At 55.4% G+C, this 27,869-nt stretch overlaps 1 protein-coding gene across 5 annotated transcripts; it reads right to left on the bottom strand.

Annotated features, from left to right (window-relative positions):
* Nucleotides 1-138: 138 nt before the first annotated feature.
* On the bottom strand, nucleotides 139-27,821 carry FCHO1 (FCH and mu domain containing endocytic adaptor 1). 5 transcript variants are annotated; one of them, XM_067733190.1, is made up of 29 exons: nucleotides 27,752-27,815; nucleotides 22,884-22,928; nucleotides 22,557-22,649; nucleotides 22,080-22,150; nucleotides 17,469-17,560; nucleotides 16,330-16,404; nucleotides 15,040-15,181; nucleotides 13,491-13,643; nucleotides 13,146-13,250; nucleotides 12,016-12,114; nucleotides 11,827-11,923; nucleotides 10,696-10,740; nucleotides 10,504-10,582; nucleotides 9,747-9,771; nucleotides 9,298-9,355; nucleotides 8,636-8,814; nucleotides 8,530-8,554; nucleotides 8,104-8,155; nucleotides 7,450-7,541; nucleotides 6,782-7,057; nucleotides 4,789-4,901; nucleotides 4,592-4,679; nucleotides 4,328-4,436; nucleotides 3,461-3,616; nucleotides 3,011-3,143; nucleotides 2,370-2,569; nucleotides 1,666-1,721; nucleotides 988-1,152; nucleotides 139-427 (listed from the first exon to the last, which is right to left on the bottom strand). In XM_067733190.1, the coding sequence occupies exons 4-29, from the start codon at nucleotides 22,104-22,106 to the stop codon at nucleotides 405-407; spliced, it is 2,664 nt and encodes an 887-aa protein (XP_067589291.1). In that variant the 5' UTR covers nucleotides 22,107-22,150; nucleotides 22,557-22,649; nucleotides 22,884-22,928; nucleotides 27,752-27,815; the 3' UTR covers nucleotides 139-404. The 5 variants fall into 5 exon arrangements, with proteins under 5 accessions (XP_067589291.1, XP_067589289.1, XP_067589290.1 ...); XM_067733188.1 differs by having other exon boundaries at nucleotides 22,080-22,157; nucleotides 22,561-22,649; XM_067733189.1 differs by lacking the exon at nucleotides 22,557-22,649 and having other exon boundaries at nucleotides 22,080-22,157; nucleotides 27,752-27,821.
* Between the last annotated feature and the right edge of the window lie 48 nt (nucleotides 27,822-27,869).

Genomic DNA, 27,869 nt, shown 5'->3' with positions numbered 1-27,869 from the left:
CAGTATCGCCCCGCACGGGCTAGGTTGGGGGTGGAGGGGCAGGGCTAAGGATTATTAAGGAGATTAGATTTCTCCCACCCATCCGTCTTTTCTTCCTCTCCTCTCTGGCGATGTGAAGGAAACTTCCTGGAGCAGGAAAAGGCTTGTTATTTATTTTATTAGAAAATAGAGTGTTTATTTAAAGAACATTAAAAGGCCAAGGACCTGCATGAGAGTTGGCATGAGCAGGAGTGGATCTCAGGCTCAGCCAGTCTGAGTGTTGGGATCCTCTCCATGGAGTCAGGGCCTCAGGGGAGGCCAGGGTGGGGGACCCTCGGGTCTAGCAGGAGGGCCAGGGAGCAGTCAGCGAGCACCAGGACGCAGTGCAGAGCTGGGGCCAGTGGTGCTGGTCGGCCTCTGCAGGCTCAGCAGCTCACCAAGTACATCCCTGTGGAGGCAGGGTTGTGAGGGGTGCGCGGGGGGCCCTTGCCCCTACCCTGGGATCCCCCAATCCTCTTCAAAACACCCCCCTGTAACTCACTGTTCCCACTGCCCCATGGACCCCAGCAGCCCCGTGTGGGGACGGGAGAATGGGGGTGGGGATGGGTGCACCAGAGGGGCTGCTGGCTCCCTGCCTTGGGTTCTTGCAAGGATGCCGGCCAGGGGACACTTCTTCTTTTATTGGCTGCACCCGCGGCATATGGGAACTTAGCTCCCCGACCAGGGATCGAACCCGTGCCCCCTGCAGTGGAAGCTCGGAGTCTTAACCACTGGACCGCCAGGGAAGTCCTGTAGGGGACACTTCTTGATCCCTGTCATTGGGGCCCTGACCACCCCTCTCCACCTGTGCCCCCCATCTTGGGTCTCCAGGCCCCAACACCCACCTATCCTTTCCAAACACCCCAAATGCCTCCCCCAGCCCCGCACCCTGGCAGAAGCAGGGAGTGGGGCTCAGAGCCCGGCCTGGTCTTGGCTCCGGAGATGCGCAGCGGCAGGGCGAGGGCGTACCTGTGGCGAACCTTCTCTTTACCAGTGACATGCGGTAGCCACTCCCCACCAGCTCCAGGTCCACGCCGGACAGAGTGGCCCCCTCGCTGGTGAACTGAGCAGCCACAGGGCTGGGTGTGCTGGGCCCCGAGCGTGGCTCCCAGCTGGCAGACAGGCGGCCAGAGCCTGGGGAGGTCTGAGGTCAGCTGTGTCCTGTTCCCCGACCCCAGTCCTGCTGTGACCTGGGCTCCTCCTCAGCCCTGCACCCGAGCCCTTTGATCTGTGGCTCTGTCTGTTCTGTTTGACTTCCTCTTGTGTCCTGCACCCTTTTCCTTTGGCCCCACGGGGCTGTGTGTGGTTTGCAAAGGAATCCTGCCTCAGGGCCTTTGCACCTCTTGTGCCCACCCCTTGGGATGCCCTCTCCTCCAGCTTCGTCAAAGCCCTTTCAAGCTTTCCTTGATGCCTACACTGCCCTGCTCTAGCACATCCCCAATCCTCCCCTAGTTCGTTTTTAAAATCTTTTTAGCTGTGTCGCGCAGCTTGCGGGACCTTAGTTAACCGACCAGGGATCGAACCTGCGCCCTCAGCAGTGAAAGTGGAGTCCTAACCACTGGATTGCCAGGGAATTCCCTCTCCCCTAGCTGAAATAAGCCTCTCCCATTTGAGACCCCCAAGACCTTAAGCACAATCATAACTCACCCCCTGTCTCGGACACATCCGGAAGCTTCCATAGGAGCCTCTTCTCCTCCAGGTTCCTGGCATCAAGAGAAGCTTGGTCCGGTCTCCACCAGAAAGGACATGGGGAGCCCAGGGTCCCAGCTCAGTTGCCCCTTGGCTACATGACCCGAGAAAGCCGGGTCTCCTTCCTGGCCTCAGTTTTCCCATGTGTGAAATGGGGGTGGGGTGTGGAGCAGCTGGTTCCTGAAGGCTCTACAGCCTTGCAGCACTTTTAGAGATGCGTTTGGCCCTATAAATTTGGCTTCTTGGTGGCAGGTTCTACCTTTTGTACAAAACAAAGGCAACATTGTGCAGTGACTGAAAGCCAGGGACCACCAGTGGGTGGCTGGGTTGAAATCCTGGTGGAACCTAGGTAAGTGACTTAGTCTCTGTGTGCCTCAGCTCCCCCTCCATAAGTGGGGATGATGGTGGCCAACCCCTTGAGGGATTGCTAAAAGCCCCAAGCCTGTCAGTGTGTGCAGAAAACAGGGAACAAGCCTGACATGTAGGAAGCTCTCGGTGTCAGACATTGTTATTGCTAGTAACATCACCCTTAGCTCCAAGCAAGGTGAGCCCACAGGGAATGGTCAGGCCTAGGGTGGACCCTTCAGTTGGTGTATCAAAGGGAGCTCTGCTAGGTTCTGGGGGCACTGCTGAGCTTCCCCAGGCCTCCCACATGCCCTCACCAGGTGGCAGCCGGCTGCAGGCGGACGTTGGTCACAGGCTCCCCTATGGGCAGCAGGATCTGGACATTGGTGAGTGGCGTGGACACGGCTGTGACACCAGGCCGGTAGCAGTACTCCACCGAGACCTGAGTGAGGGTCGCCCCGCACTGCCAGTGGGTGCTCAGCTGCAGAGGAACGGACTGGGGACCGGGGCGGGAGAACTAGGGGAAGGGAGAACAGGAGAGAAGACACGGCTTGAGCCGTCCTGTCCTGCCACACCGCATACTATTCAGCCACACTGCCCCTGCCATGCCACCCGCCATTCAACTGACCTGACTGCACTGCCTAGGACACCCCAGGGGCTCTTTGTTGATGAGAGGCTGTGTTACAACACGTCTCCAGCAGAGGGCAGACGAGTGCCCCATTCTAACAAAGTCTTGGGGACAGGTGCCAGCTGCCAGGTCCTGGGATCGGACCTCTTCTAATCTGCACGATGGGGCCATCTGCACTAGTGGAGGCCAGGCCCCCCTACACTGCCCACCCTGCCTACAGCTCACCCCACGGTCATTGCTATCAGCCTCCATTTCTGCTGCCTGCTCACCCTGTCCCCATCCACCATCCCCTCCCTGCCCCCTCTGCCCCCCGCCATCCACCTGGCCCACCTGGTACCGCAGCAGCACTACGTTGTAGTAGGAGGCAGCTGGATTCTGTTCTGCCTGACGCTGCAGGGCCTCAGTCAGAGCCGCCATGTTGAGCCAGAAGTCTTTGGTCTCAGGGTCGCTCTGGGAGGGGTCACTGCAGAGACCGGGAATAATCACCCCAACCCTCGGGAGATGCCGTCCCAAGGGCCTCCAGCATCCAACCTACACCAAGGGCTTCCTAAAGATGCAGATCCCCAGGCTAACCTTGGGACCAATAAAGCATAACTCCCAGGGAAGGGCAAGGGTGGGAAGCAAAAGACAGAAGGAGAGTGAGTTTCAGAGAGGGAGAGCAGCTTGCCCAGGGTCACACAGCAAATCCCGAGAGGCAGAACAGGAATTCAGAGCCGGGGTGCTCCTGGCCCCCACCAGTCCCTGGAACCCCCTAACTTTTCTCCCTTTCCTCAACAGTACCTGAAGAGCAGGTCAGCATTGGGGTGGAAGTGCTCAATGGGGGCCGTGTGCACGAGGCGGAAGCTGAGGACCGGTGGGGGTGGGGTTCCGCTGAACACGCGCACGATACCAGCAGGGAAGGTCATGGTCAGCTCCCCAGTTACTCGAGCCAGGCAGCTGGTGGGGGCGGGTGGTGAAGGCACTGGGCGTTGGCTCAGGGCTGTGCCTGGCACCTCACGCTCCCCTCTCTCCTAGTTTCACTATAGCCTGTGGTTCACCAGGTCCCTCAGAATCAGCAAGGCTCTGACCATGGCCAGCCTCCCAGCCCCAGCCTCCACCTCTTGTGTCCCTGCCTGGACAGCAATCCAGACACCAGGAAGAATCCACACTGGGCTGAAGGAGACAGGAACACCCCCTTCTCCAGTTCTCTTTTCCCCAGGCCACCAGGAAGCTCAAAGCAAAACATTCAGTTTTGTAACTGTCCTCAGCTTAGGTTTCCGGTCCAATACTCTCCTCCTCTTTGTGGCTTGATCTTAAGGTCTTTTCGGCTGGGCACCGCCCCCAGATTATCCCTGGTCCCTCAACTCACCCTTAACCTGCCCCCTCCACGGGCCTGGCCTCTGGTCTTGCTCCCTTCAGTTTGACGCCCACAGCAGCCTCAGAGGAGTTCCTTTAAACCGTGGCTACATCAATGCCTAGCCCTGCTCAAATGCCTTCCATGGTTCCTACAGCCCTCAGGATGGGTCTGGTTGTTTAGCTCAGTGTTCCACGGTAAAGCAGATCATGAAACCCATCTGAAAGCTGTCCCTGCCGGAACCTAGATGCACAGCCCCCAGGGAGCCCTATGTTTGCCTGTCACCATCTGCACTGTGCCCCACCACTGTGTACCTGGGGTTGTGGCCACGGAAGTAGGCGTGGACATACTCAGTGAAGGCAGTGGCCACGGGCAGGGCATCCTGGGAGCCCAGGACCACAGGGCTTGGGCCCCGGGAGACTCCTGGGGGTGGCAGGGAGGGAACGAGGGACAGGCAGAGTGAGCACAGGTCCCAGGCTCCGGAACCCGCCCTCTGCCGACACGGCCTCCATTGTATCACTAAGCCACACACCCGGATCAGAGAAGGTGAAACTGAGGCCCAGAGAGGACCCACGTACCATGTCCTGTCTGGGATGAGAAGCTGGGCCGTTCTGGGATGGTGCTGGGGGCTGAAGAGCCCAGTGGGGAGGGGCTCAGGGAACGAGACTGGAAGGGAAGAAGATAGGCCAGCCTGTGAACACCCTAGCAGCAGTGCCCCGATGCTGACCCTGGAGGCGACCCCCAGCCCGGCTCCTGCCACCCCCCCTCACCCTACCAGGTCCCCGTTGCTGCGCATGAGGGGACAGGATGCTTTCCTGGAGCGAGGTCTCCGGGGTGGGGCTGCCAGGCCCTCCCTGGCTGCAAGGTCAGCAGGTACAGGCATCAAGTCTGGGGAATGAGCATAAGAACAGACATGGCTGAGCTGCTGCCTGGGCCTCTCCAACCTCCCCAGGGGAGGAACTCAGCCCCAAACTGGGAGTTGGGCTTATAGGAGGAGACCCCCTGATGGTTGGGAGTCCTAGGGCTACAGAGAAGGTGCTGGACAGGACTGTAGACACCATCTGCAACCCTGAGTCTCCCAGACACTACACTGGTGGCTCAATAAGGGGTGAGCTCCCCATCACTGGGGGTATGCAAGCAAGGGCTGGATGCTCAGGAGGTAGGCACTCTACGGGGGGGGGGCGGTGAGGATTTGGCAGAGGCATTTTACCCAACATTTGGCAGTTCCAAGGGTAGTCTCCCACCCTGGCTTGCGTCTGAGTCACACCCTTCTAAATTAACTAATCATGGTGTAACACCTAGGTTCCCCTCGCTCTCTTGCTTCACTAGTGTCCCTGCTTTGCTCCATCTACAAACGCTTACTCGCCCATCTCCCCTCCTACCTACACCCCAGGCTGTGCCAAGGTTCTCAACAGGGTTGGATCCTTCATGATGCTGGGGCCGCCCTGCATACTGTAGGGTGTTAACAGCCTCCCTGGCCTCCACCCCTCAGACGTCAGGTATACCCCGCCCCCAAGTGGTGACAATCAAGTAACAGTGGTGACATTGCCAAGTGTCCCCTGAGGGGCACAACTGGCCCAGTTGAGAACCTTAGTTCTACAGTAAAGCGCAGACAACTGTATCTGTCTACACTCACGGTCTACACTCACTCCCCTGAGCCCTCCCTTGAACCAGCTCCAACCAGGCTCTTTCTTTAACCAAGGATGGTACCAAGCCCCCCACCCCACCCCCCGCCACCCCGTCACCACTGCTGGGGACCTCATGTGGTCACAGCCCACAGTCTCTCTGACTCAGGCCCCCAGGAGCCAACCAGTAGCCAATCCCCTCCTTCCTCCCCCCCTCTAGCCCTGCCCCTGCTCCAGCCTGGGCGCTCTCCTACCCTCTCCCTGGGCAGCCTTCCATCCCACTTCAGCTTGCTGATGTCTTCATACAGCTGTCCACAGGGTGCTCCAGCCTGGCCTCCCCCATCCACCTGCCGTCTAAAGGCCCAGCCTTGACACGCCCCCACCCCAGCTTCTTCCGCCCCATCTTCCCTGCTCTTTCGGCCCTTCCCTCTGCTTTCAGCTGCCCTCAGGCCCTCTGCCCTGATTCCTCTGTTCTCCGGGTCCCGTGACTGTCTTCTGGCCTTCTCCCCACTGTTACCCCATCACCACTTACCTGGACTCACCTCCCTCGTCTCTGGCTCTCATCCTTGCCTACCAAGCGGTCAGAGAGAGCCTTCAATCCGAGCAGGTCCCACCCCTTCTTTGCTCACGGCCCTCCCTCCTGTGGCTCTGACCCTGCTAGGGGTAAAACTCACATTCCTCCCTGGGACCACCAGCCCCCACCTGATCCCATCTCCCTGCCGACATCTCCCCCTCCACTCCCTCCTTCTCCCTTCATCACTCTGCTCCACCTGCACTGGCCTCCTAACTGTTCCTCAAAGGGTCTTGCCTGCTTCCACCCCAGGACCTTTGCACAGGCTGCACCCTCTGCTGGGAATGCCCTTCCCCCGCCATGTCCATATGGCTGCGTCCTCACCTCCATCAAATCCCAGCTCAGATGTTCCCTCCTCAGGGAGGCCCTACCCTTCTGAGTCCTCACCAGGCACCTGCCACCTCCTGCCTTGTTAAATATCCGTATCACTATTGTCCCTGCAAGAGTGAGGGTTTCTGCCTGCCTGGGTCCCGGCTGTGTCCCCAGCATCCTGTTCAGACCCTGGCCACATTAGGTGCTCAATCCTCCCCCAGGACTCAGATAACTCTCAGACTAGGGGTGGAGGAACTCACCTCCTCCAGCCACAGCCTCCACCCCCCAGGGACCCGGGGATGGTGCGAGGGGCTGTGGTGAGTCTGATGGCAGCAGGGGCTGCGTCCCCCTCGACTCTGGGGGCGGCACCCTACAGGTAGGTGGGCTCTGTGGGGTGCCTGGGCGGGGAACCCAGGAATCCGGGGAGGGGCCGGGTGCCACGTGGGACGGTGAGTCCAGGCCAGAGTCCTCCACGTTCTCGGGCGACGAGGAAGAGAAAGGCGAGGGGCTGGAGGTGAAGCCGAGACTGCTAGAGCCTGGGGGAGGGAAGGGGGCAGCCAGCTCCAGACCCCACTCACACGGAGTCCCGTTCATCCTCCCGCAGGCCACGCCCATGTCGAGGAAGGTCCGCCCCCATTCGATGTCTCCCCCACCCCCCCCTCCACCCCAGGCCATGCTGTCTGGCTACTTTCACCTCCACTGATGCCTGCCTATCCACTCATTGTCATCCTCACTCCCACGAAGGCCACACCTTCTCGCCGGCTCCGCCCATTCGTGCCATGGCCCCGCCCACCCTCACCTTGACCCACAAAGGACCCCCACAGTCCTCCGTCCGGCCTGGCCCACGGTCCTGAGCCTCCTATCCTTGCAGTGGCCCCACCCTTCCTCCTGCTGGCCGCCCGTGTCCCTGAAGCCCCACCCCCATCACCTGTAAAATCTTCATGGTCAAAGGCGGACTCTAGGGGAGGCCCAAAGAGGTTCTTGGAAACCTGCTCGTCCGATTGCAGCTTCTCTGCACAGCTGGGGACAGGGAATGGACAAGAGGGGCGTTTCCATGCCTCCTCCCACTTCGGGACCTTTGTACTTGCTGTTCTTGGTCTTGAGCTCTGTCCCCCACGATCTCCCTGCGGCCACCTCCTGCTCCTTTTCAGGGCTCAGCTCAGAGTCCTCGCACCTCCCCTGCTACCCCTCCACCACGGCCCCAACTAAAGCCACCCACTCCTGTTTTCCATCACATTGCCTGCTTCAGTTTCTTCACAGCACTTGGAAGCATCGAATATGCTCTAACTTATTTAGTATTTAAAAAATCTGAGCCTCTAGAGTGGGACTCTGAGGAGCACCTGTCTTGGTCATTTATCTCCAGAACCCAGCATAGCACAAGTACACATAAGGTGCTCAATAAATGTTCATCAAGTGAATGACTGAGTGGTCCCTCAAAGACGGCACGCCCTTAACTCCCTGCCAGGATAAGAGAAGGGGAGTCGGAGACATGGGGAGGCAGCAGGGGAGGAGGAGAGAGGCAGGGATGGCCCTCACCTGCCCACTCACGTGGGCCCAGTGCCCCATCTCCCATGGAACCCACCTGCCAGCCCTTGGGGCAGATCGAGGCCTCTGTAGTTTCCCAGCAGTGTCCCCTGCAAGAGATGCACCTCCTTGAGCCTTTCTGTCGCCAGGCCTGCACTGCTTCCCACTCCACACACCAAGGAGACCAAGGTTTGGAGCTGTCTAGTCAGCTGCGCAAGGTGACCAGCAAATCAGGCAGAGAGGGGTTCGAACCTGAGCCCACTTGTCTCCAGTTTCTGGCTTCTTTCCCAGCCCCAGCGATCCCTTTTGGCTCTCATTTAATTCTCACAATGACCCCATTTTATAAGAGGAGATCAGAGTGGGTAAGCAGCCTGCCCCAAGTTACACAGCAGAGCTGGAATTCAAACCCACACCCACACTCCAGGCCCAGTCTCCCTTCCACGTGCTCCTCGTCAAACTGAAGACCCCTTAACAGGCTACTCACGTGAAGAATGGCGTTTCATGGTGCCCTGTGGACAAAGGGTGGCATCAGGTCGGTGGCATCCAGCCAGCCCCACCTGCCCCACACACAGCACCTCCCCACGCCTCACCCCTGGGCCAGGAGGGAGGATGAGGCTGCCAGCTGTGGCCCTAAGCTGTGCTGTGGCTGCCTCGGGGCTGCAGGTTGGGGCCCGGGCCGGGGCGGGCTTGATGTGCACGTAGAATTTGCGGGGCTCGTCATCATCGAAATCGGAGTCGCTGGATGAGAAGCGGGAGGGCTCCGCTGTGCGTGCACTGCAGTCAAGGGGCCAAGCGGATTCTAACACGGGGTTTCCCTCCAGTCAGCCCTCAGATCCATCTCTTCCTGCTCACATCCCTTCGAGGCACTGCACAATTCCATCTCTCACCACTTGCCACCCTTGCCTTGACACCATGTATTTGCCATTCTCCTCCCCCCACAAGCCTTCATACAAGCATGCCCTGTCCTAACTAGTAAACTCCTATTCAGCTGCTAAACCCCAACACCGGTGACCCCCTCCTCCAGGAAGTCCCCTTGGCTCCCCCTCTGGGGTAACCAAGCTCCCCTCTCTCCCTCTTGTTCAGCCCTGACCCCGCAGGGGCGAGTGTCTGCATTTGAATCTGCTTGGTTCACAGCTGGAGGCTCCCCTGAGGATGTACACAGAGAGGGTTGCTAATGGTGGGCGGATCACTGTGGACAGAGCTCTGTCCTTGCTGTGCCAACAACTGCCCCCAGAAGGCGCCAGGAGGATATTGTTCTGGGTCACATCAGGCCGGACAGTGAAACCTTCTTCATCCACCTCTGGACATGTCTGGGGGGACAAGTGGTGAGTTAGTCTCTCTGGCACCAAACCTCCCATCTCACCCTGCCATGCCCCCCTCCACCTGTGGGCCCTGACTCAGACCGAGAAACAACCCCAATGGCAATAACGATCTTCTCGCAGTTCGTGGGCAGGTTCTTGGAGGAACAGAACATGCCGCAACCTGTCCTGAGGGGCAAATCGAGGCTAAGAGGGGACATTGGTCCCTCCCACGTGGTCCATGGGAGTTTGCAGCCACCGTGGAATTTGAACCTGGTCCCTAAGCTGTGCTACCTCTTGCCCCTTGAGCTCCAGGCTTGGCTTCCAGGTCTGGGCAGGGGGGCCAAGGTGGGATGGACCCCTCCCACTTGCAGCCCGGCCTGGCCCCTCCCATGGCACTCACCCCTGAATCGGGCTCCAGGGAATCTCTGGGAATGCAGAAGGAGGTGTCAGTGTCAGCTCCCCCACCTCCTCTGGCCCTCCCCTCCGCCCCCAACACCAGACACGGAACCTGGGGCCAGCCCCTGGGCTGCTATGTTGTCCTGAACTAGCCCTGCAGGTGGTGGGAACTTGGGGCTTGCTTGGGGCCGGGGCAGTGAATCTGGAGTTAGCTGAGCACGGGGTGTTCTCAGTCAGCTTGGAAGCGGAGGAACCCTGGAGTTAGTCTGAATGTAGGGCTCACCTTGGCAGGGAAATAATGGGGCTAGCCTTGGCAAAGAATCCTGGGCTAGCCTGGGCAAGGGTAATCCTGGGCTAGCCAGGGAAACCATGGGCATAGGGAGGAATGTGATACCCGTCTGGGCAGGGAGACTCTTGGGCTCATCTTAACAGAGCAAGAATTGCCAGGCTAGATTAGGTGGGGAAACAGTAAGCCTAGCCTTGACAGAGGGAGAAATCCTGGGCCAGCCGGGAAGGGGGAACAGGCAGGCCCTGGTTTAGTCTTGGCAAAAGGAGGATCCTGGACTAGCTTGGGCAGTGGTAATATTGAGCCAGTCTGGGACAGAGGAGCTCCTGGCCTAGCCTGGGTAGAGGGACTCCTGGGCTAGCTTGGAATACGATTCTCCTGGGCTACCCTAAGCAGGGGCCTTCTGGGATACCCTGGGCAGGGGGAGGGATCTTGGGTTAGCCTGGGCCAGGGCTGGGTTGGGGTGCTTCCTCACACAGCTGCAGGTGGCTCCCGTTCCCGCCGGCTCAGTCCTGGGAGACGAAAGGCCTTGGCTCCCCGCAAACGTTTCATTGCTGAGGACAGATGAGGGGGATGCAGCTGAGCCCTGGGGGGTTCCCTTCCCATTCAGCTCTGTCTCCCTCATCCCTGTCGTCCAGCCTGGGCATCCAGGCCCAGACGTACTTGCCTTCCTGCAGGGCAGCTGCACTGTACGCCTCAAAGTCCAAAGGCCCTGAGACAGAAAAGATTGAGAAACTCAGCTGGGCGGGGAGACTGGGCCTGGCAAGGGTAGCAGTATACCTCTGGCCACACAATGGCACCTGGATTTGAGCTCAAGACCAGTCAGGGTCCAGGGCCTGAGCCAAGATGCTGAACCAGCCCCAGAGATGGTCATGAGTGGGATGGGCCAAGTGTTCTGGTCCTGCCTTGGATGGTTGCCACCTTGGGATGGACCGGAGGGGGCACTGCCTGAGTTACTTCTTCTACCTCCAGCATTTCTGCGTTGGGTGGTTCAGGGGATGGACCATAAGTCTATGAGATGGGCTGAGCCTCAGGTGCCAGGATGATGACCTGGGACTCTCTCTCAAGGGTGCTGGGGAGCCATAGAGGGTATGTAAGCAGGAGCAGGGCATGACAAACCTGGAGCCAGTGAAGGGCAAGAGTGGGGGCCCACACAAGGAGAGGTGACCTGAGCTGGTGCTGGGCTATAGAGACAGGAGGGAGAAAAGACAGACCCTAGTGGTTGACTAGAGCTAGGGACGTAAACTGTGTACCAGCATCTACTGAGTGCCTACTATGTGCCAGGTACACATTTTGCCCTTTATCTGCATCAAATTACTGAACATTCACAACACCGTTAGGTGGCGGTTATTATCATCCCCACTTTACAGGTGAGGAAACTGAGACTCAGAGAAGGCAAGACAGACGTCCAAGGTCACACAATGAGCGACAAAGAAAAGACACAAACTCAGATGTGACCCCAAAACTTTTGCTCTCAATTCCTCCTCAACTCTGTATCTGGACATTTTCAAATTGGTCTTTTGCTCAACAACCCTCAATGGCTCCCTTGGGCCCTCAGGGAAAAATCTGAAAGGCTGAGCTTGGCATTCAAGGTCCCTCTGGTATCCAGTTGTAAGAGATTTACACATAAGATCAGGCAGCAGATCCTCTTCCTCTGTGGGCTGCTGAGTTAGATTTGTCATCAGCCCATTTTTCTGATGAGGAAAACGAAGCCCAGAGAGGTTCATTCTCTTCCCTCTTGAGTCCTGTTCCTTCCCTACAGCTCCACAGCCCAACCCCCACAGATACCCAGACTCACCAGGCTTCTCCTGGCCTGTGCCCTTGCTCTCTGCAAACTTCCTCAGCAGCATCTCCACGCTGATGTTTTCTATGTTCTGCTTAAACTCCTCATGTACCTGGGCCAGGCGGACGAAGTGTGTAATCAGGCAGGGCCAAGGCCCTCTTTCCCAGAACCCCAGCTTCATTCCCCACCCCTGGCCCCACTCACCTGCCCAATCTGCACATGGGTGTCCTCCACTGAGTGAGCATAAGAGCCCAGCAGGGCCTTCATTTGCCGCAGGTGGGTCTCCTCCATGGCTTGGAAGCGCTGAGGCAGGAGGGGAGGGGCAAATGGGAAGGTGGGGCCACAAGGAGTGGCTATGTGACCCAGCCTGACCAATAAGGATGTTCCAATCCCCTGGCCTCAGTGATTGGTTTGGGGAAGAGCTCTGGGACTTCTGCTGGAACCATGGAAGAAAACACTTTCATACCCTAAGTCAATGTGTTGGTGGATGCATGTGGGGGCTGCTGGTGGCTACTTTGCAATACACACACACACACACACACACACACATCCGGGAGGGTATGTCTGCCTGGGAGTAAAGCCCTCAGGGAGAAAAACAGACTTGAGAAGCAGAGAGGCACAACTTCCTGTCAATGCCATTGGAGCACCTGGATCCAGCCGTACCTGAAGCTCTGCCCCCTGAACTTTTCAGTTCCCTGAGCCTATATGTCTCCTTGTCAGTTTGAATGAAGATTTCTATCACTTGCAACTTTCTATCACTGCAAATTGAGAAAAAAAAATCTGATTCTTAATCCTGAGATCCCAATCTGCTTTTCAAACATTTGGGTAGACAGAGACCCAGAGAGGTGCAGTGCCTTGCCAAAGGTGGCAGAGCTGGGGAGAGATGGAGGCTGGACCAGGAATCCAGGCTTTTCAGCTACCATGACATGTCAGGAGACTCTTGGCTTCTAAACTCTGCACTGTCTTCTTCAAAAACCTCATCAGTGATAATAAAAATAATAATACTAATACTTCATAGAGTGGTTTCTATGCACCTGGTACTGTCTGAAAACTTCACATATGGTGACTCATTTAATCTTCACAACAATTCTATGAGGCAGGTACTATTACTGCCCCGATTTTACAGGTGGGGAAACTAAGGCACAAAACTGACTTGGTTTTTGAAATAATAATAACAGTAACAATAGCTAAGTGGCTCTAGAATTCTACGGCTTTAAGCCTGTGATTCTAAGGCTTCTGGAGTCGAGGGTTTGGAAGGTTCTGGACTTCTAGGGCCAGAGCATCCTGGGCCCAGGAATGTGTAGGTCTCTAAGGTACAGATGCCTGGTTCTTACCAGAGCTGAGTCCAGCATCTTCTGCTCGAAGTCGGCACGGGCTGAGTTGTACTTCTCCACTGAACGCCGCAGGCTCTCTGCTGCCTTCTTGGTCTTGGTCTCTGCCTAGGAGGCACAGGGAGGGGACAGAGTTGAGAGGGTGACACTCAGGGCACTTCCCCCGGCCCCATCCCCCAGCAGGTAGACTCCTTGGGGTGCCCAGCATGTATGTGGTTCATGCAGGTTCAATGACCATCGCTCTGTGATATGTTTTCACTCTCCCAGCAGGCAGCTCCGTCACCCCCGGCAAATTCCTCTGACCTGTGTGGGCCAGCGGTGGCTGGGGACCTGCAGCTGTGTGCCCACCTTGTCCATCTCCTTCTGGCTGGTGCTCTCCCTCCGCAGCCGCTCCTGGTCCATGCAACGGTTCAGGTAGTTCTCGCGGGACTTGGGCAGGAGCTGGCTGACGCCTGCAAGGACCTGCACAGCGTCCAGGGTGCCCACTGCTTCCTCTTTGCACTGTGGGAGCGGAGAAGAGCATGCGGGGCTTCCACCTGAAGCCCCTGCTGGGGTACAGGACCTGAGCAGACCCCAGGTGTATGCCATGAAATTCCCAGCTTCTCAAACTCTGTGGGATTCCAGGTCCTAGAGAATACTTTTTCTGAGTATTCTATGAATTTCAAAAATGTTAACTCTTTAAATAGGTAATATTTACACATAATTCACATTTCAGAAAGTTTTAAGGGATGAGTTCAGGTAAAAAACTCCCATTATTACCATGATACTTCTCCAGAAATAACTGGCACATGGACCATCAAATGTGCCCATTTTTTATGACAAATGGCAACAGTCCGTACTGTTAAACTCAGTTTTTTCCACTTAATAATTCATTCCCAAGATTGTTCCATATCAGCCTGTAGAAAACTTCCTTGTTCCTCAATTTTTTAAAAACTGTGGTAAAATACATATACAATAAAAGCGGCCATCTTAACCATTTTTAACTGTACAGTATGAAGTACTACCAACTCCCTTTTTTTTTTTTTTTTGCGGTACGCAGGCCTCTCCCTGTTGTGGCCTCTCCCGTTGCGGAGCACAGGCTCCGGACGCGCAGGCTCAGCGGCCATGGCTCACGGGCCCAGCCGCTCCGCGGCATGTGGGATCTTCCCAGACCGGGGCGCGAACCCATGTCCCGTGCATCGGCAGGCGGACTCTCAACCACTGCGCCACCAGGGAAGCCCCCAACTCCCTTTTTTAACGGGGGTTAAAAACCACAGACTCAAGACTTCCCTGGCGGTCCAGCGGTCAAGACTCTGCACTTCCACTGCAGGGAGCGCAGGTTTGATCCCTGGTCAGGGAACTAGGATCCCGAATGCCGCACGGTACGGCCAGAAAACGAAACAAAACAAAACAACAAAAAAAAACCCCTGCAGATTCTAGGGATCTGTAAATGCAAAGCATTTATGACTCTAGAATTCTAAGCTTCAAATATTTTGGGATCCTGAGAGTCTAAGGTCTGGCTCTTCCAGAGTCTAGAAACGTCAAATAACAAGATCTGTAGCCCCTGATGTTCTAGATCAGGGGTCATTTTCACACATCACAAAATATTCTTCTTTTGGTTTTTTTTTCAACCACTTAAAAATGGAAAAACTATGCTTAGCTCGAGGGCTGCACGAAAACAGGTGGTGGGCTGGATGTGGCCCGTGGGCCGTAGTTTGCAGATCCCTGCTCTTGAATTTTGAGACTGAAATTCACCAATGCTCAGGTCTGTGAGATTCTGAGTTTGATGTCGTGGAATTAACAGAATTCTCAGAGGCACACACCAGGGGCTGGTGGTTCCAAGGCCCCAGAAGTCCTGGGATCCTGGGAGCCGCTGGCATCCCCCAACCACCAGCCTTGTGGTACCCACAGCACACACCTTCTTGTGTGCCTTAAGCTGTTCCTCGCCGTAGCGGAGCACGTCCTTGATGAGGTCCTGCAGCTTCCGTGTCAGCTCCAGGTGGCAGAGCGCCAGCTTGTCTGAGGAGACTCGGAAGACCTCCCAGAGTGGGGCGAAGGTCCTGGAAACAGGTGGGGTCACACATCCCGGGCCCAGCAGGCCCCGCCCCCCAGGGACCCCTCATACAGCATGGCTGGCATTGGCTCAGGCATCTAATGTGTGCCGGGCCCTGCTAAGCATGAACACATATGAATTCATTTAATCCCCACTGCAGTTGTGTGAGGTGGGCCTGTGGCAGATGGGGAAACTGAGGCATGGGAGGCTCCATAACTCACCCAAGGGCCCTCAGCAAATGAATATCAGAGCTGGAATTTAAACCCAGGCCGAGGCCCCGCAGTCCTCTGTCTGGACTCCAGGCCCCGCCTGATACTCACAGGCAGCTGAGACTCAACCTGCCCAAATCAAGTTTGAGGGGCTTTCCCACCTCGACAGAAGACCCCTCTGGCCTCCCCCCTGCCTTTGCTCTCTGCTGCCGCCATTTCGGCCCCCGACAGAACCTTTGCCCCACGGGAGCCGCAGGGAACTTTGCAATGCCAATGGAACCACATCACATCCTGGTTTAAAAGTCACCTGTGCGTTGGGGCCCTGTGGCCCCTTCCCTCTATTTCTCCCCTACTTCATCTCCACTTTGTCCAGGCCCTGCAGCCATGCCAGCCTCTTTGCTCTTCCTTGAACATGTACGGTGCGTTGCTGCCTCAGGGCCTTTGCACTAGCTGAGCCACCTGCCCGGGTCTCTGTCCTGCAGACACCCCCATGGCTGATTCCTTCGCATTACTGAGGTCTCGGCTCCAGAGATAGCGGCCAGCCTCTACTGCTCCTGTTCTCTTCCTAGCACTTTTCTCCCTGGGAAAGGACTTTGTTCATGCTTGTGGTTAACAACCATCTCGTCACACATCCCAGATGTACACCTATGAACAGGGCATGAAGGTGACTGGAGGCTTTATCTGTCTTGATTGCCCCGGGCCCCTTGGTGCCTTGAACAATGCCTGGCACACAGTAGGTGCTCAGTCAATATCCAGTGAATGAATGAATGAACTAGTGAATGAATGAACTATATTCCTCTGTCCAATCAGCCCCGTAAGCAGGGGGATGACTCCCTGTTCCACATATCACAAGCGTGAAGAGATGTCCACCCAAGGGCAGGCTCCTGTTGCCCCCCCCAGCGCACCACACCCTTGGCCACTCCTGCCCCACCCAGAGCCCACTCACCCCACCGAGGTCCCGTTGCTGGCCAGCTTGGAAAGTTTTGCCATTGCCTTCGAGTAGGTCTCTTCGATGGTGGCCCTGGGTAGGAGGACAAGGTAAGGATGGGGAAGGTTCTGAGCACACTTGGGAAAGGCCCCACACCCCTGGGCCTCAGTTTCCCCATCTCAAGCATCTAAGCAGTGTCTCTCCAGGAGAATGATACAGTCCCCTGACAGGGGGAGGTGTTCTGGAAATTCATGGGAGAGGTTTTAATCCTTAAGTAAAAACATCAGTAGTAGTAGCAGCAGTAGCAACAGCAGATAAACAAATTTTTAAGCACATAATATAAATGTTTTATATGCTTTGTCTCCTTTAATTGCAGAAGACAAACTCGTATTTCCTCTTTCCCTCTAGACACTGCTAAATGCCTACCTAATATCCACTCACATTTTCATCCTAATAGAACCTCAGTTTTGTTTGGGGTAGCAGTGTGCCCAGTTAAAACCAGTTACCCATTGGGGTATTTTCTGAGAGAGGCACCCGTGGGGTAGCATAAGCAACAGTGGATGGATCCAGGGTCTGAAGGCCCATAAAATAAAGAGTGGCCCCTGTCCTGTATGGCTGCGACAGGTCCCACGTGACAGCCACAAAGAGAAAAACCTGGTTAATAATCCTTTGGACTTTCTGCCCAGATTTAACGGGCGTTCAGCTGCTGAGAAGCTGGGGAGCAGAGGCTGCCTTGCCATTTGAGTTTATTATGTTTTCTCAGACGTCGGAGCATTGACATGCTGAGATGCAGATTATTTCATTATACGTGATTTTTCTTTTATCATACTCAGGGCCCCGAGACTGAGTTTTCAAAATTCTCCTTGTAAGTAGGTCATATTAGCGTCTCTTCAGGGGGAGGCGTTAGAACCTGGTGATCGTCATTTAAGATGGGGCATGGGGCTGATAGTGTTGAGAACCATTGGTTCGGAGGGTCTTCAAGCCCATTTGCTTCCTGGAGACCCCAGGGGCCTGGATCCTTTCTGGCAGGGTGTGGTGTGGTGGAAGGATGGAATGGGCAAGGGAAAAGGGGGGCACCAGGGTTGGGGCACAAGATGAGCATGGCTGTGTGGACTGTGGGACATGGCCATGGGGTGGGTGGGGCTTGGGGACCTCACCTCTCCCGGATGAAGTCAGCCAGCTCCTTGGTGGAGATGGGCCCCTGCTTCACGCTGTGGTACAGGACCTCAAAGCCATGGTTCTTCTCTCCCTGCAGGGAATGGGGGTGGAGATTGAGAAAGGGGATGGAGAGGACATCAAGGTTACCTAGCAACAGGGGCTGGGCTGAGGAGCTAACCAGAAGAAGTCCATCCTCTTGGTTGTAGGGATTGGTTCAGGCCTGAGCCAGTCAACCTGTTGCATTTCCCCCTCATCACAAGGATTGGTTCATGGGCCTTAATTTGGTCCAATCAGAAAGAAGCCTGGGAGAATTCCCTGGTGGTCCAGTGGTTAGGACTCTGCGCTTCCACGTCAGGGGGCCCGGGTTCCAACCCTGGTCAAGGAACTAAGATCCCACAAGCCACGAGGCGTGACAAATAAATACATAAATAACAAAATTTAAAAATAAATAAAATAAAAATTCAAAAAAAGAAAGAATCCTGGGATTTTTCTCCCATAGTTGAGGGAGAGACATTCTCACTCGCTGGTTGTCTCTCTCTGTCACTATCTTTCTGTCTTTGTGTGTGTGTGTACCTCTGCCTCTGTTTGTTCCTTTCTCTAACAGTCTCTTCCCCTGTTTTTCTCTCTCTCTTTCCATAAATGATTGTGTGGTCACAGGAGATACTGGAAACCAAGTGGAAACCATGAACTTTGGAAAGAAGCTGAACCTGAGAGGGTCTGAATAAAAAGTGTGTTGAGTAGAGTTGCTGGATCAAACCAACCCTGAAAGCCACACTACTGCACAACTTTTCCATTTTATGAACTAATATGACCCCTGTTGCTTAAGTCACTGTAGTTGTGTTTTCTGTTCCCTTCAACATGAAAACTCCCTCTCTGAGAACCCCACAAAGCAGGATGCAGGTCTGACACCTCTCTCAGGACCCAGCAATATCCAGTACAGGGTGGGGCACAGAAAGGGCATTTCAGTTTGTCGAATAGATGGACAAAGTTATTTTGCTCTTACCTGGGACTGGTGGGAACAGAGCCTCTACCCTGGTGCCTGCTGATGCCTTGCACCAAACCTCTTTCCTCCTAGTTCTGGGGTCACCATGGTGGGAGAGGCCAGGCCTGTGCTGTGTGATCCAGATCAGTCACTGTCTCTCTCTGAACCTGTAGTGGCTCCTCATTAAGATGGGGGCAGGGAGTCACCTACCTCTCATATGGGGATGAAGTAAATACCAAGATGATCCACATCACGGTCCCCTAAAGCCCCAAAGGCAACCCTAGTTTCTGCTGATTCATGGTATTACTTAGTTATCATTGCTTTAAGGTGGCTCTTGTTTCTTCTCCAAATATATTGATTTAAAAGGGCAACGCTTACCACTATTCTCTTTTTTCTTTTTTTAAAAAATTGTTTTCTTATGTTTAGGCCACACCACACGACATGTGGGATCTTAGCTCCCCGACCAGGGATCGAATCCATGCCCCCTGCAGTGGAAGTGTGGAGTCTTAACCACTGGACTGTCAGGGAAGTCCCTACCACTATTCTAAGTGGAAAGCCAGGACCCCTTGCCATAATGAAGGGGACGGGAAAAAATAAGGCAACGACTATGTTTTAATGCCAGCCCGATCCTGTCACACGTGAAAGGCAACATGTCTGAACACTGAGCTGTCAGTTAAAAAGGGTGATCAGCTGTGGTCGGAGGGAAGTCGAGATATTTTAGCACCAAGTGGGGCCTTGTAATTAGACTGAAAGAGGAAGCTCATGGAGGGATCCAATGTTATTTAATTCCCGACACAAATCTCTAAAGTGATCCCTTTGGGAGCACTTCACAGACCCTCTGGAAATGATGGTTTCCTCCATCCTCCTCCAACCTGAGGGGTTCACCCTCCCAGTTACCTGGAAGCTTGAAGGATAAAGCCAGAAGTCACCACCAGATGATCCCTCTTGCTGTGCAAATGGAAGAATGGAGGCCAAGACTGGGGAAGACCCAGGACAGCCTCTTGGCCTCGCCAGCAAATAGCAAATGGTGCAGACATGCTGCTCTTTCCCACCACGGTATCCTTGCTGGGGCTGTTACTGTCACCTGGCTCACTAGCCTGCAACTTTCTCAACCCATCCAAATTCTTCCACCTCTCAAGGATCACTGCCAGGCCCTCCTCCTTCAGGAACATTCTCAGACCCTCCTCAGACCCCCACTTCCCAACATGCATTGTTGATCCCTCCAGCTCCCCAGGAATACATTTTCTCTTATACTTCTTTTTTTTTTAAATTTAATTTTATCTTTGGCCTCGGCTTACGGGATCTTAGTTCCCTGACCAGGGATTGAACCTGCACCCTCAGCAGTGAAAGCACACAGTCCTAACCACTGGACGGCCAGGGAATTCCCTAGAAACATACTTTCAAGGCCCAAGTGTCAAATCCTCCTCTTATGCACTGGGTCACTCTGAGCCAGTGACTTCGCCTCTCTGGGTCTCAGTTTCCTCATCTGACAAATGGGGACAATGACAGCACTCACCTCCCAAAGGTCTTGGTGAGCTGAGGCTGGTACAAGACACAGGGCCTCCTGCACAGTGCTGAGGGCTCAGCAAACAGCCCCAGCAGGCCTCCGCCCACCCTGCCCAGGGGATCCTCGGGTGAGGCTGCACCAGGCACCGCCGCCCAGGCCAGCATCTGGAGCTGACTCAGAGCCAACTGCTGGCCCGTTTCCCAGACCTGGCAAAGCCCCCAGCAGTGTCTGGCTCCCCCAGGCTGGGCTGGCAGCCGAGGGTCCTGGGAGGGGCTGTCTCGGGCCTGTGTCTTCTTTCAGAACTTCTGGACTCCAATCTTGCTCCCACGCCAGCCCCAGAGAGATCTTTCTAATACAGCTTGATCATGTCCCTCTCCTGCTCACACTTCTCCCGTGGCTCCCCAGTGCCGTCCATGCCTCTAGACCTGACTTGGTCCAACAAGACTGGGGCATCCCTGTGTGGCTTGATTTCCCCTGACTGGAGCCCCCTTCAGGCCAGTCAGGGCCCCAGCGTCACCCAGCAAAGAGTCACCAATACAAACAATAGATTAAAAAAGAAACAGACATTCCAGGGGTACTACCTTAGTCCTGGGGAAGCAGGAGTTTCATCCCTCTTTCCCAGATGCAGAACCTGAGGCTTTGAGATGCAAAGCCACCTGCCCAAGGGCTCCCAGAAGAGCCCAATTCAAATCCCAAAGTCAAAGCTCTTATCCACTGTGTACCAGGCTATCTTTGGAAGGAGGAGTTGGGGGTGGCTTCTATTTTCTCTTTGCTGGTCTGAATTTTCTGCAGCGAACTTGCATGCCTCATACAATGAAAAAGAATTTAAAAGAAATGTAGGTGCCGCATGCCATTAAGAGAAATTTAAAATAAATGTAGGTGCCGCTGTCAGAGCTCCAATACTTGGGCGACCACCGATCCTCAAAACGGTCAACCCCCACCCCTTACACAGATCACCACCAGGGCCTCTGAGAGTGGCAGCATTTTGATGGGGTCACACAGCCATTCAGAGGCAAATCCAGGGACTCTGACCCTTGGGAAGGAGATGGAGGTCCGTTCCCCCGCCACCACTCCGCAATTGGCAAGGGGATGCAGCCCCTTTAAGAAAGCAAGTGCTAGTAAGAGGAGCCCCAGCTGGGGAGGGAGAAAGGCCTGTTGCCATGGGCAACGGGTTGCCTAGCAACTGAGCTTCCTCTGCAAGCTCTGGGCTTGCAACTGAGGAAGGGGCTTTCTGCCCTGGTCCTTGCCTGATTCTCCTGTTCACACATCCTCTGTGGCTCCCCATTAGCCTAGCTCTGCGGGAGGAGTCCTTGTGCCCTCAACTGGCCACCCAGTGTCACATCTCTGGATTTCTGCCCAGGCTGTTCCCCCTGCCCAGAATGCCTTTCTGACATCCTGGAAAATCAGCCTTCAAAGCCCATGGCAAACACAGCTCTGTGTCCTTGCTCCTCCTGTGGGCATACCCAAGGCTGGGTTCAGCTCTGACCCTACAGGGCTGGGTGTATCTTACTGGCTCTGTGTCCCCCAGACTGGAGGCTTCTCAGGGTCAGGGCTTGGATGGAATCTCTTGGGAGCTCCAGCATCTCCCAGAGTTGGCTGGGTGTGGGGTAGTGGTGACAGGGAGGGAGGGAGGGAGTGAATGAATAAAAACAAGTCTGTCTCACTTGGCTCCTTGAGTCACAGTATGTGGTCCCCAGCTTGGAGGGCAGACAGGTGAGCGGGTCCCTAGGGGTCAAGTGAAGAAAACCCCCCAACTCTCCAGGATGGGGAAGATGTGGAAATTCCCTGGCTGGAATGATCCTGGATCCTGAAAGTTCAGTCTGGCCCTGGGTTTGAGCCCTGACTCTGCACTTTCTCACTGGGCAACTTCGGGTGAGAGATTCCTACTCTGGGCCTCAGTCTCCCTGTTCAACCTGTGACTTGCCCAAGATCACAAGGCCTATGACATCTGGGGGTATAGATTCAAACCCAGCCTGACTTTTCCCACTTTAATTTCTATCCCTTGCAGATCCTCCATCTGCCCAAGACTCTGCCCACAAGCCCCCAGGTCCCTCCATCTCCATAAAAGCCCCCACAGCCCTTCCAGGAGCCCCCACCAAAGTAACAGCAGATCTTACTTACCCAAAAATACTCCCCAAAATACGACATTCTGATGGCCTCTATGGAGACCCTCGAAGGCTCCCGTCTGGTGCCTGTGGTCTGAAGAGAGAGGCAAGTTTGAGCTGTAGTCATAGCCAGCTCGGGCCTGAGGAAGGGAAATTCCAACTGCTCTCCTTGTGGAGGAGGGAGAAAGAGGATGGAGAAGGAACCAAAAACCCCAAGGCTGGGAGTGTGCCAGGGCCCCTGAAATGGATACAGCTCTGGGCATGGTCCTCAAGTAGCCCCCAGCCTAGGAGGACAGAGCTGAATACAGATGCCCAAGCCCTGTTGGGTCAGACTAAATGAAGAGATACGGGCTAGGGGAGCCTAGACTAGAGGAAGGGGCATAGGGGTTGGGGTTTTAAAGCATGAATAGGAGTTCATGGTCAGGGATGGGTGGAAAAGCTCTAGGCCATTTCACATATGGAAAAACTGAGCCCTGCCCAGAGGGGAAGCTACTTGCCAAGGTCACACAGCCAGGAAATGACAGTGGATTTGCACTCGTGCCAGCTGAGTCCCAACCTGAGCACTCAGCCCCACGCTGGGCAGCTCCTGTGGGAAGAGGGTCTGGTGAGAGGTGGACACTGGGACTGTGATCGGCCACATGGCAGTCGGGGTCCTTGAAGTGCCCCTAAGGTTCCCTCGGGGTCTCCTGAATCCCTCTACAACAGTCTCCATGTCATGCACACTCCTGTAATGGACAGCTCATCCCTCGCCATGGTGACCCAGCTGACACTGGTGCCCCTATGAGTCCCAACCTTACCCCCTGGAAGCCAATATGTTCACCTGGTATCTGAGTCACTGTCCAGCTCCGTGCCTCAGTTTCCCCATCTGCAAAACAAGAGGGAATGCCTAGAAGGGGTCTTGCTGGAGGACCCCAGGCCTCCCTGCAGAGGGGGCAGGGCCAAGCCACCAGAAGAGGGAGGGACACTTGGTGTCCTTGGCATGTACTTGAGGTTGGGCTTGTCACTGGAGCCCGCAAGCCTCATCCATAATTCATGACCCCGCAGGCAGCTCAGCAGCAGCTGGGAGCCCAGGAGGCACAGTAGCAGCAGGGACGGGGCTGGTGACTGCAGGATGGGAAAGCTCCCTGGGCCTCACCAGGAAAGGACTGAGCAAGGACCTTGGACAAGGCTGCCCCTTTCTGAGCCTCAGTTTTCTAATCTTGAAAGTGAGTTTAATTCGACCCATTATCAGCTAGCCCCTGGTCACTTGACTTCTGTAAGTCACTCAGCACCCACCATGTGCCTACCTGGCCAGGACAATACCAGGGTCCATGAGATGATTCAGCCCTGGGCCTGCTTCCTGAGGAGCCCTCAGTCTAGGAAAACAGAGCTGAACACAGATACCCCAGTCCTGCAGGGTCAAAGCTGAACCAAATGGAGGAACAAGGACTGGGGGACCTGGACTAAAGGAGGGGGCGTGGAAGTTGGGGTTTTAAAGCATGAATAGGTGTTCACCAGGCAAACAATTATTTGATTCAACAAACATTCCCAACCACCACCCTGTGCTGGGTGATGCTGGGGCCCCTGAGAAACTCTAGCTCCTAGTGTAGCCCCTGAGGAAACCCAGTCCAGCTGGGGATATGCTAGGCTGACATCCCAAGGGGGAAAAGCCCTAAATTCCCATCTCATTTCTTAGTTCCTGGCCATGACCTAGACCCTGAGCATCTCCAAATCCCTTAGAGTTAGGCTAACTGATAAGGGAACCACTAGTCCCATGTGGCAACTTAATTTTAAACTAAATAAAATTATATACAGTTAAACCCCTAGTTCCTCAGTTGTGCCAGTCTTGTTCCCAGGGCTCAGGAGCCACATGGGGCTGGTGGCCACCCAACTGGAAAGCACAGATAAAGTCCTGCTAGACAGTGCTGCTCTGGAGGATCCTAGGAGCCACCGGGCCCAAGTTCCCCAGAAACCAAGCATCTTGCTACTGTTTTTACAACTCCCATTAGATTGCCCCTCCCCCAACATACACTGAGCACGAGTGTGTGTGTGGCGCTGTGCCCAGCTCTTCACAGGTACCACACATTCATTCAGCCTTCACAACCACACCGCAAGGCTCAATCCCAACTTTACAGATGAGGAAATTGAGCCACAGAGAGGTCACTCACTGGCCCCAGGTCACTATGATTTTGTCCCTGACCTGTCTGCAAAAGAACTCCTGTTCGAAACTTCCACACATGGCTCTGGATCTCCATCTTCCCCCGACCACCCTGCCATCCCTCCCGCCACTCAAGGGCCGTAATGGGGGTCGGGGTGGCAGAGCAAAGGGTGGCCCTGCGCAGGCCCCAGCCCGGCCCAGGAAGTGACACCTACTGTTTCTCCTGAAACCCGGGCCAGGTAGAAGGGTCTCCCTTCTGCTCCTGAGCGGGGCAAGGAGGGGCAATGGGGGCCTCCTGGCCTGGGCTCAAACTCACCAGACAGTGAATGGGGCCAGAGCCCCTGTCAGCTGGGGCAGGCACCAGGAGAGAGCCACGTGGCCCCTGCCACTTCCGTTAGCACCAAGCAGAGGCCCCTGTGCCTGGGGGACAGGAAGCTCACCCTGCCCCGCCCACGGCCCAACAGCCACCTCCCCTCCCCCTCCAGACAGCACCCATGGGACCTCCCTGGCACCGTGCAGGTCCTGGGCGGATAAACTGAGGCCCCTAGCCGGGGCTATTATTACCAAGCAAATAATCTTGACAACAATTGTGAAATAATAGTACCCACAAATTGAGCACCAACCCTTGGCTAAACACTCCACACCTCACCATTCTGAGGGGGACCAATGATGCCTGCTTCACTGGGGGAGAACCCAAGACTCAGAGAGGGGAGTCCACCTGCCCAAGGTTGCACAGCCCATGAATGGGAGCACCAAAACTCGAACCCAGGGCCGCCTGAGGACGCTCATAGGCCAGAGGCACTTTTGCTTTCATGGGCCCCTTCCTCCAATAAAAAAAGAGAATTTAAACTATATTTTACAATTACATTTGGCATAGAGACGAATATATTAATACCATATATTAAATGTTTGCTTTGACCCCAAAGCTTGTTTTTTTTTTCCCCTTCTGATTTTAAAAGAAGTTAAAACACCTTTACAGACCCCTAAAATATTGTGCCTGAGACACGGTGGTCACTGTGTCTGATGAAGTCAGCCCTGCGTGAACCCAGGTCTCCCAGCCTCCAGAGAGCCAGGGCAAAGTCCAGAGATGGACAGGGACTTGCCCAAGGTCACACAGCAGGTTGTCAGTGGACCTGGATGTCCCCATCCTCTGGCTGCTGGAAGTGGGGAAGAGTCCTTCCGGGAGGTGGCTGACACAGGCTCTGGGTGCTGCCCAGAGATCTACCCTCCCCAGCACCAATTCCCAAAACCTTGGGGCTTCTTGCCGGTTCAGAATTAGAGCAGGTCTCGGAGCAGATAAAACAAGACAGGAACCAAGTCAGCAAAGAAGGCAGGGCTCCGGTTCCTGATGGGTTGTCTGGAGCTCCTGACCTCTCACTTGGTGGCCCTGGGCTGTCCCTGACCTCTCTGGGCCTCTAAGGTTCTGCGAAGCAGGATATCATTTTGTTCCCCCTTGGACTCTTATTTGCTCACAGTAGGGCCAGTTTGGGGTTTTTCTCTTCCTTTCCTGTGATTGGCCGCTTGGCTATGCTGTTTCAAGGACCAGCTCTGTCATGTGCTTCCTCCCCTCTAAGGCTGACCACCAGGGCTGTGCCCATTTACACGATCTGGCTTGATTCTCACAATGGCACTTGGAAGCAGTGTCTCATCTCAGCCATTACCCCAATGAGACAACTGAGGCACCGGCCCCATGTCACACAGACTGGGCTGTGAACGGCATCTGAGCTTATGCTCAGGAATTTTTCAGTCCTCCCGCCCTGGTCTCCTCCCTCTCCATCACTTCACTTGGAAAACACTTATTGAGCACCAACTGTGTACCTACCTGACTACCGAGCTCTGGAGACACAGAAGGCAATACCCTTGCAGACTTCCCTCTCTCCTACCCCTGCCCCAACCCGAGTCAGCTGTTGACCCCATTTATGCTCACTAATATTGTAATTAGTATTATAATTACAATATTATAATAATTATAATATTGTATGATAATGATTGTAGTATTATAATGATCATGTCTGCACTTGCAGCACTCCCATTCTCACAGTCTGCTCTGATCTTCCAAGGGCGATTCAGCCCATTTCACAGAAGAACACAGCAAGGTGCAGAGGGGCAAAGCCATGCACAGGAGAGCTGGGTTTGAACCTGGGAGCGTTGGACTCCCAGCCCCACCACAGGGAAAGAGCCCCAAGGGATAGGGGTTAGACTGGCCTAGTGCCTCCCACCTCCTCCTGCCCAGGATCCTGCCCAGGTACCGGCTTTGCCCCTGGTGTGGGTGAAGGTATGTGGGTCAGGCTGTGCCCCGGGCAGTCCAGTGGGTGCGACCAGGGTGGAGGAGCCCCTGTTCTGATGATGGCAGCTTGGCAATATGTTTTACTGTCTGGCAGAGCAACCCTTCCAGCAATGCCAGAATGTGACATCAACCCATTTTGCAGTGTAGTAAACTGAGGCTCAGAGGCCAGCAAGGCATATGGGGAGATCTCCAAACCTATTGCTCTCTCTCCTCCAACCACCAACATCTTTAGCAAAAGGGTGGAGTTACATTTGGCAAAAGATGGGGTGGGTGGGTTTCAGAATCTGTAGAATACAGGCTCCAAAGCCCACTTTCAAAAAAAAAAAAAAAAATCAAGGCTCAGGGAGGTCTGTCACCTGCCCAAGGTCACCAGTGAGTCAGGTCCATCCAAAGCCACCTCCAGGTCCCCACTGCGGCTGGGGCAGGCGAATTCTGGGATCTGAGGCAGATGGAGGGGCCACCCACCCCCCAACACTCCTCCGCACTTCACTTGCAGCCAGCCTCCAGCAAGATCCTAATTTACGATTTATTTTAATCCCTGGGAACAGATGCTCGCTGCCCAACCCCACTGAAGCAGGGACCACCACCAAGTCCATGCTCCAAGTCTCTCTAAGCCTGGCCCGGCAGGCAAGGGACCCCACACTGACCCCTCGCTAGAATTCCAAACTTGGGGTCCCTGCAGGGGACGCCAGTGAAAGGCCCCTCCACCGCCCATCCTTGTGCTCGGGGGGGCTGGAAAAGGACACTCTAGAGGAGGGACCAGGGGACTCCCAGCTCCTCGGCCAGGCCTAGATCGGGGTTCATAGCAGAGAAAAGGGGTTCCTCATCTTGGTCCCCAGGGGTCTACAGGCCAGAGCTGGGAAAAGGGAAATTGGGACCCGTTTCGGCTGTCCTGGGTCCCAGGCTGGAGGGAGAGTGGCGTCCCCATCTCTGCCCCGGAACCTAGACCCAGATCCAGGCTTAGAATAAAGGGATCTGGGGAGGGGTCTCGCTTCATAGCTGCCCCGCTGCACGCTCCAGTTCTAGGCCAGGAGATGGAGGATTTGGGAGGGGTCTCTAGCTCCCTCCGCGGATCCCCGATTATCACGAGGGAGCGGGGGGAAGGACGGGGAGCCCACTGCGCAGCCCCCCCACCCCCTGTTCTCCATCCCTCACACCCCGCCGCGCCTTTGACCCCCGGGACCGCCGGGCTGCCAGGCGCGGTGCGCATGGGGGGCTGCGCGGGCCAGGGGGTTTCGGGGGTGTCTCGGTGGACAGCACTTACCTCCCGAGCTCGGGCCGAGCCCCGCGCCCGCCGCCACCTGCGGCTCGGTCGCTGACACGCGAGCCCGCCCCGCCCCTCCCCTCCCCTCCCCTCCCTCCCCTCCCCTCCCTCCGCGGTG

This window comes from Pseudorca crassidens, chromosome 3, assembly GCF_039906515.1.
Source record: "Pseudorca crassidens isolate mPseCra1 chromosome 3, mPseCra1.hap1, whole genome shotgun sequence".
NCBI classification, from domain to species: Eukaryota; Metazoa; Chordata; class Mammalia; order Artiodactyla; family Delphinidae; genus Pseudorca; species Pseudorca crassidens.
This window is presented reverse-complemented; position numbering and strand designations above follow the sequence as displayed.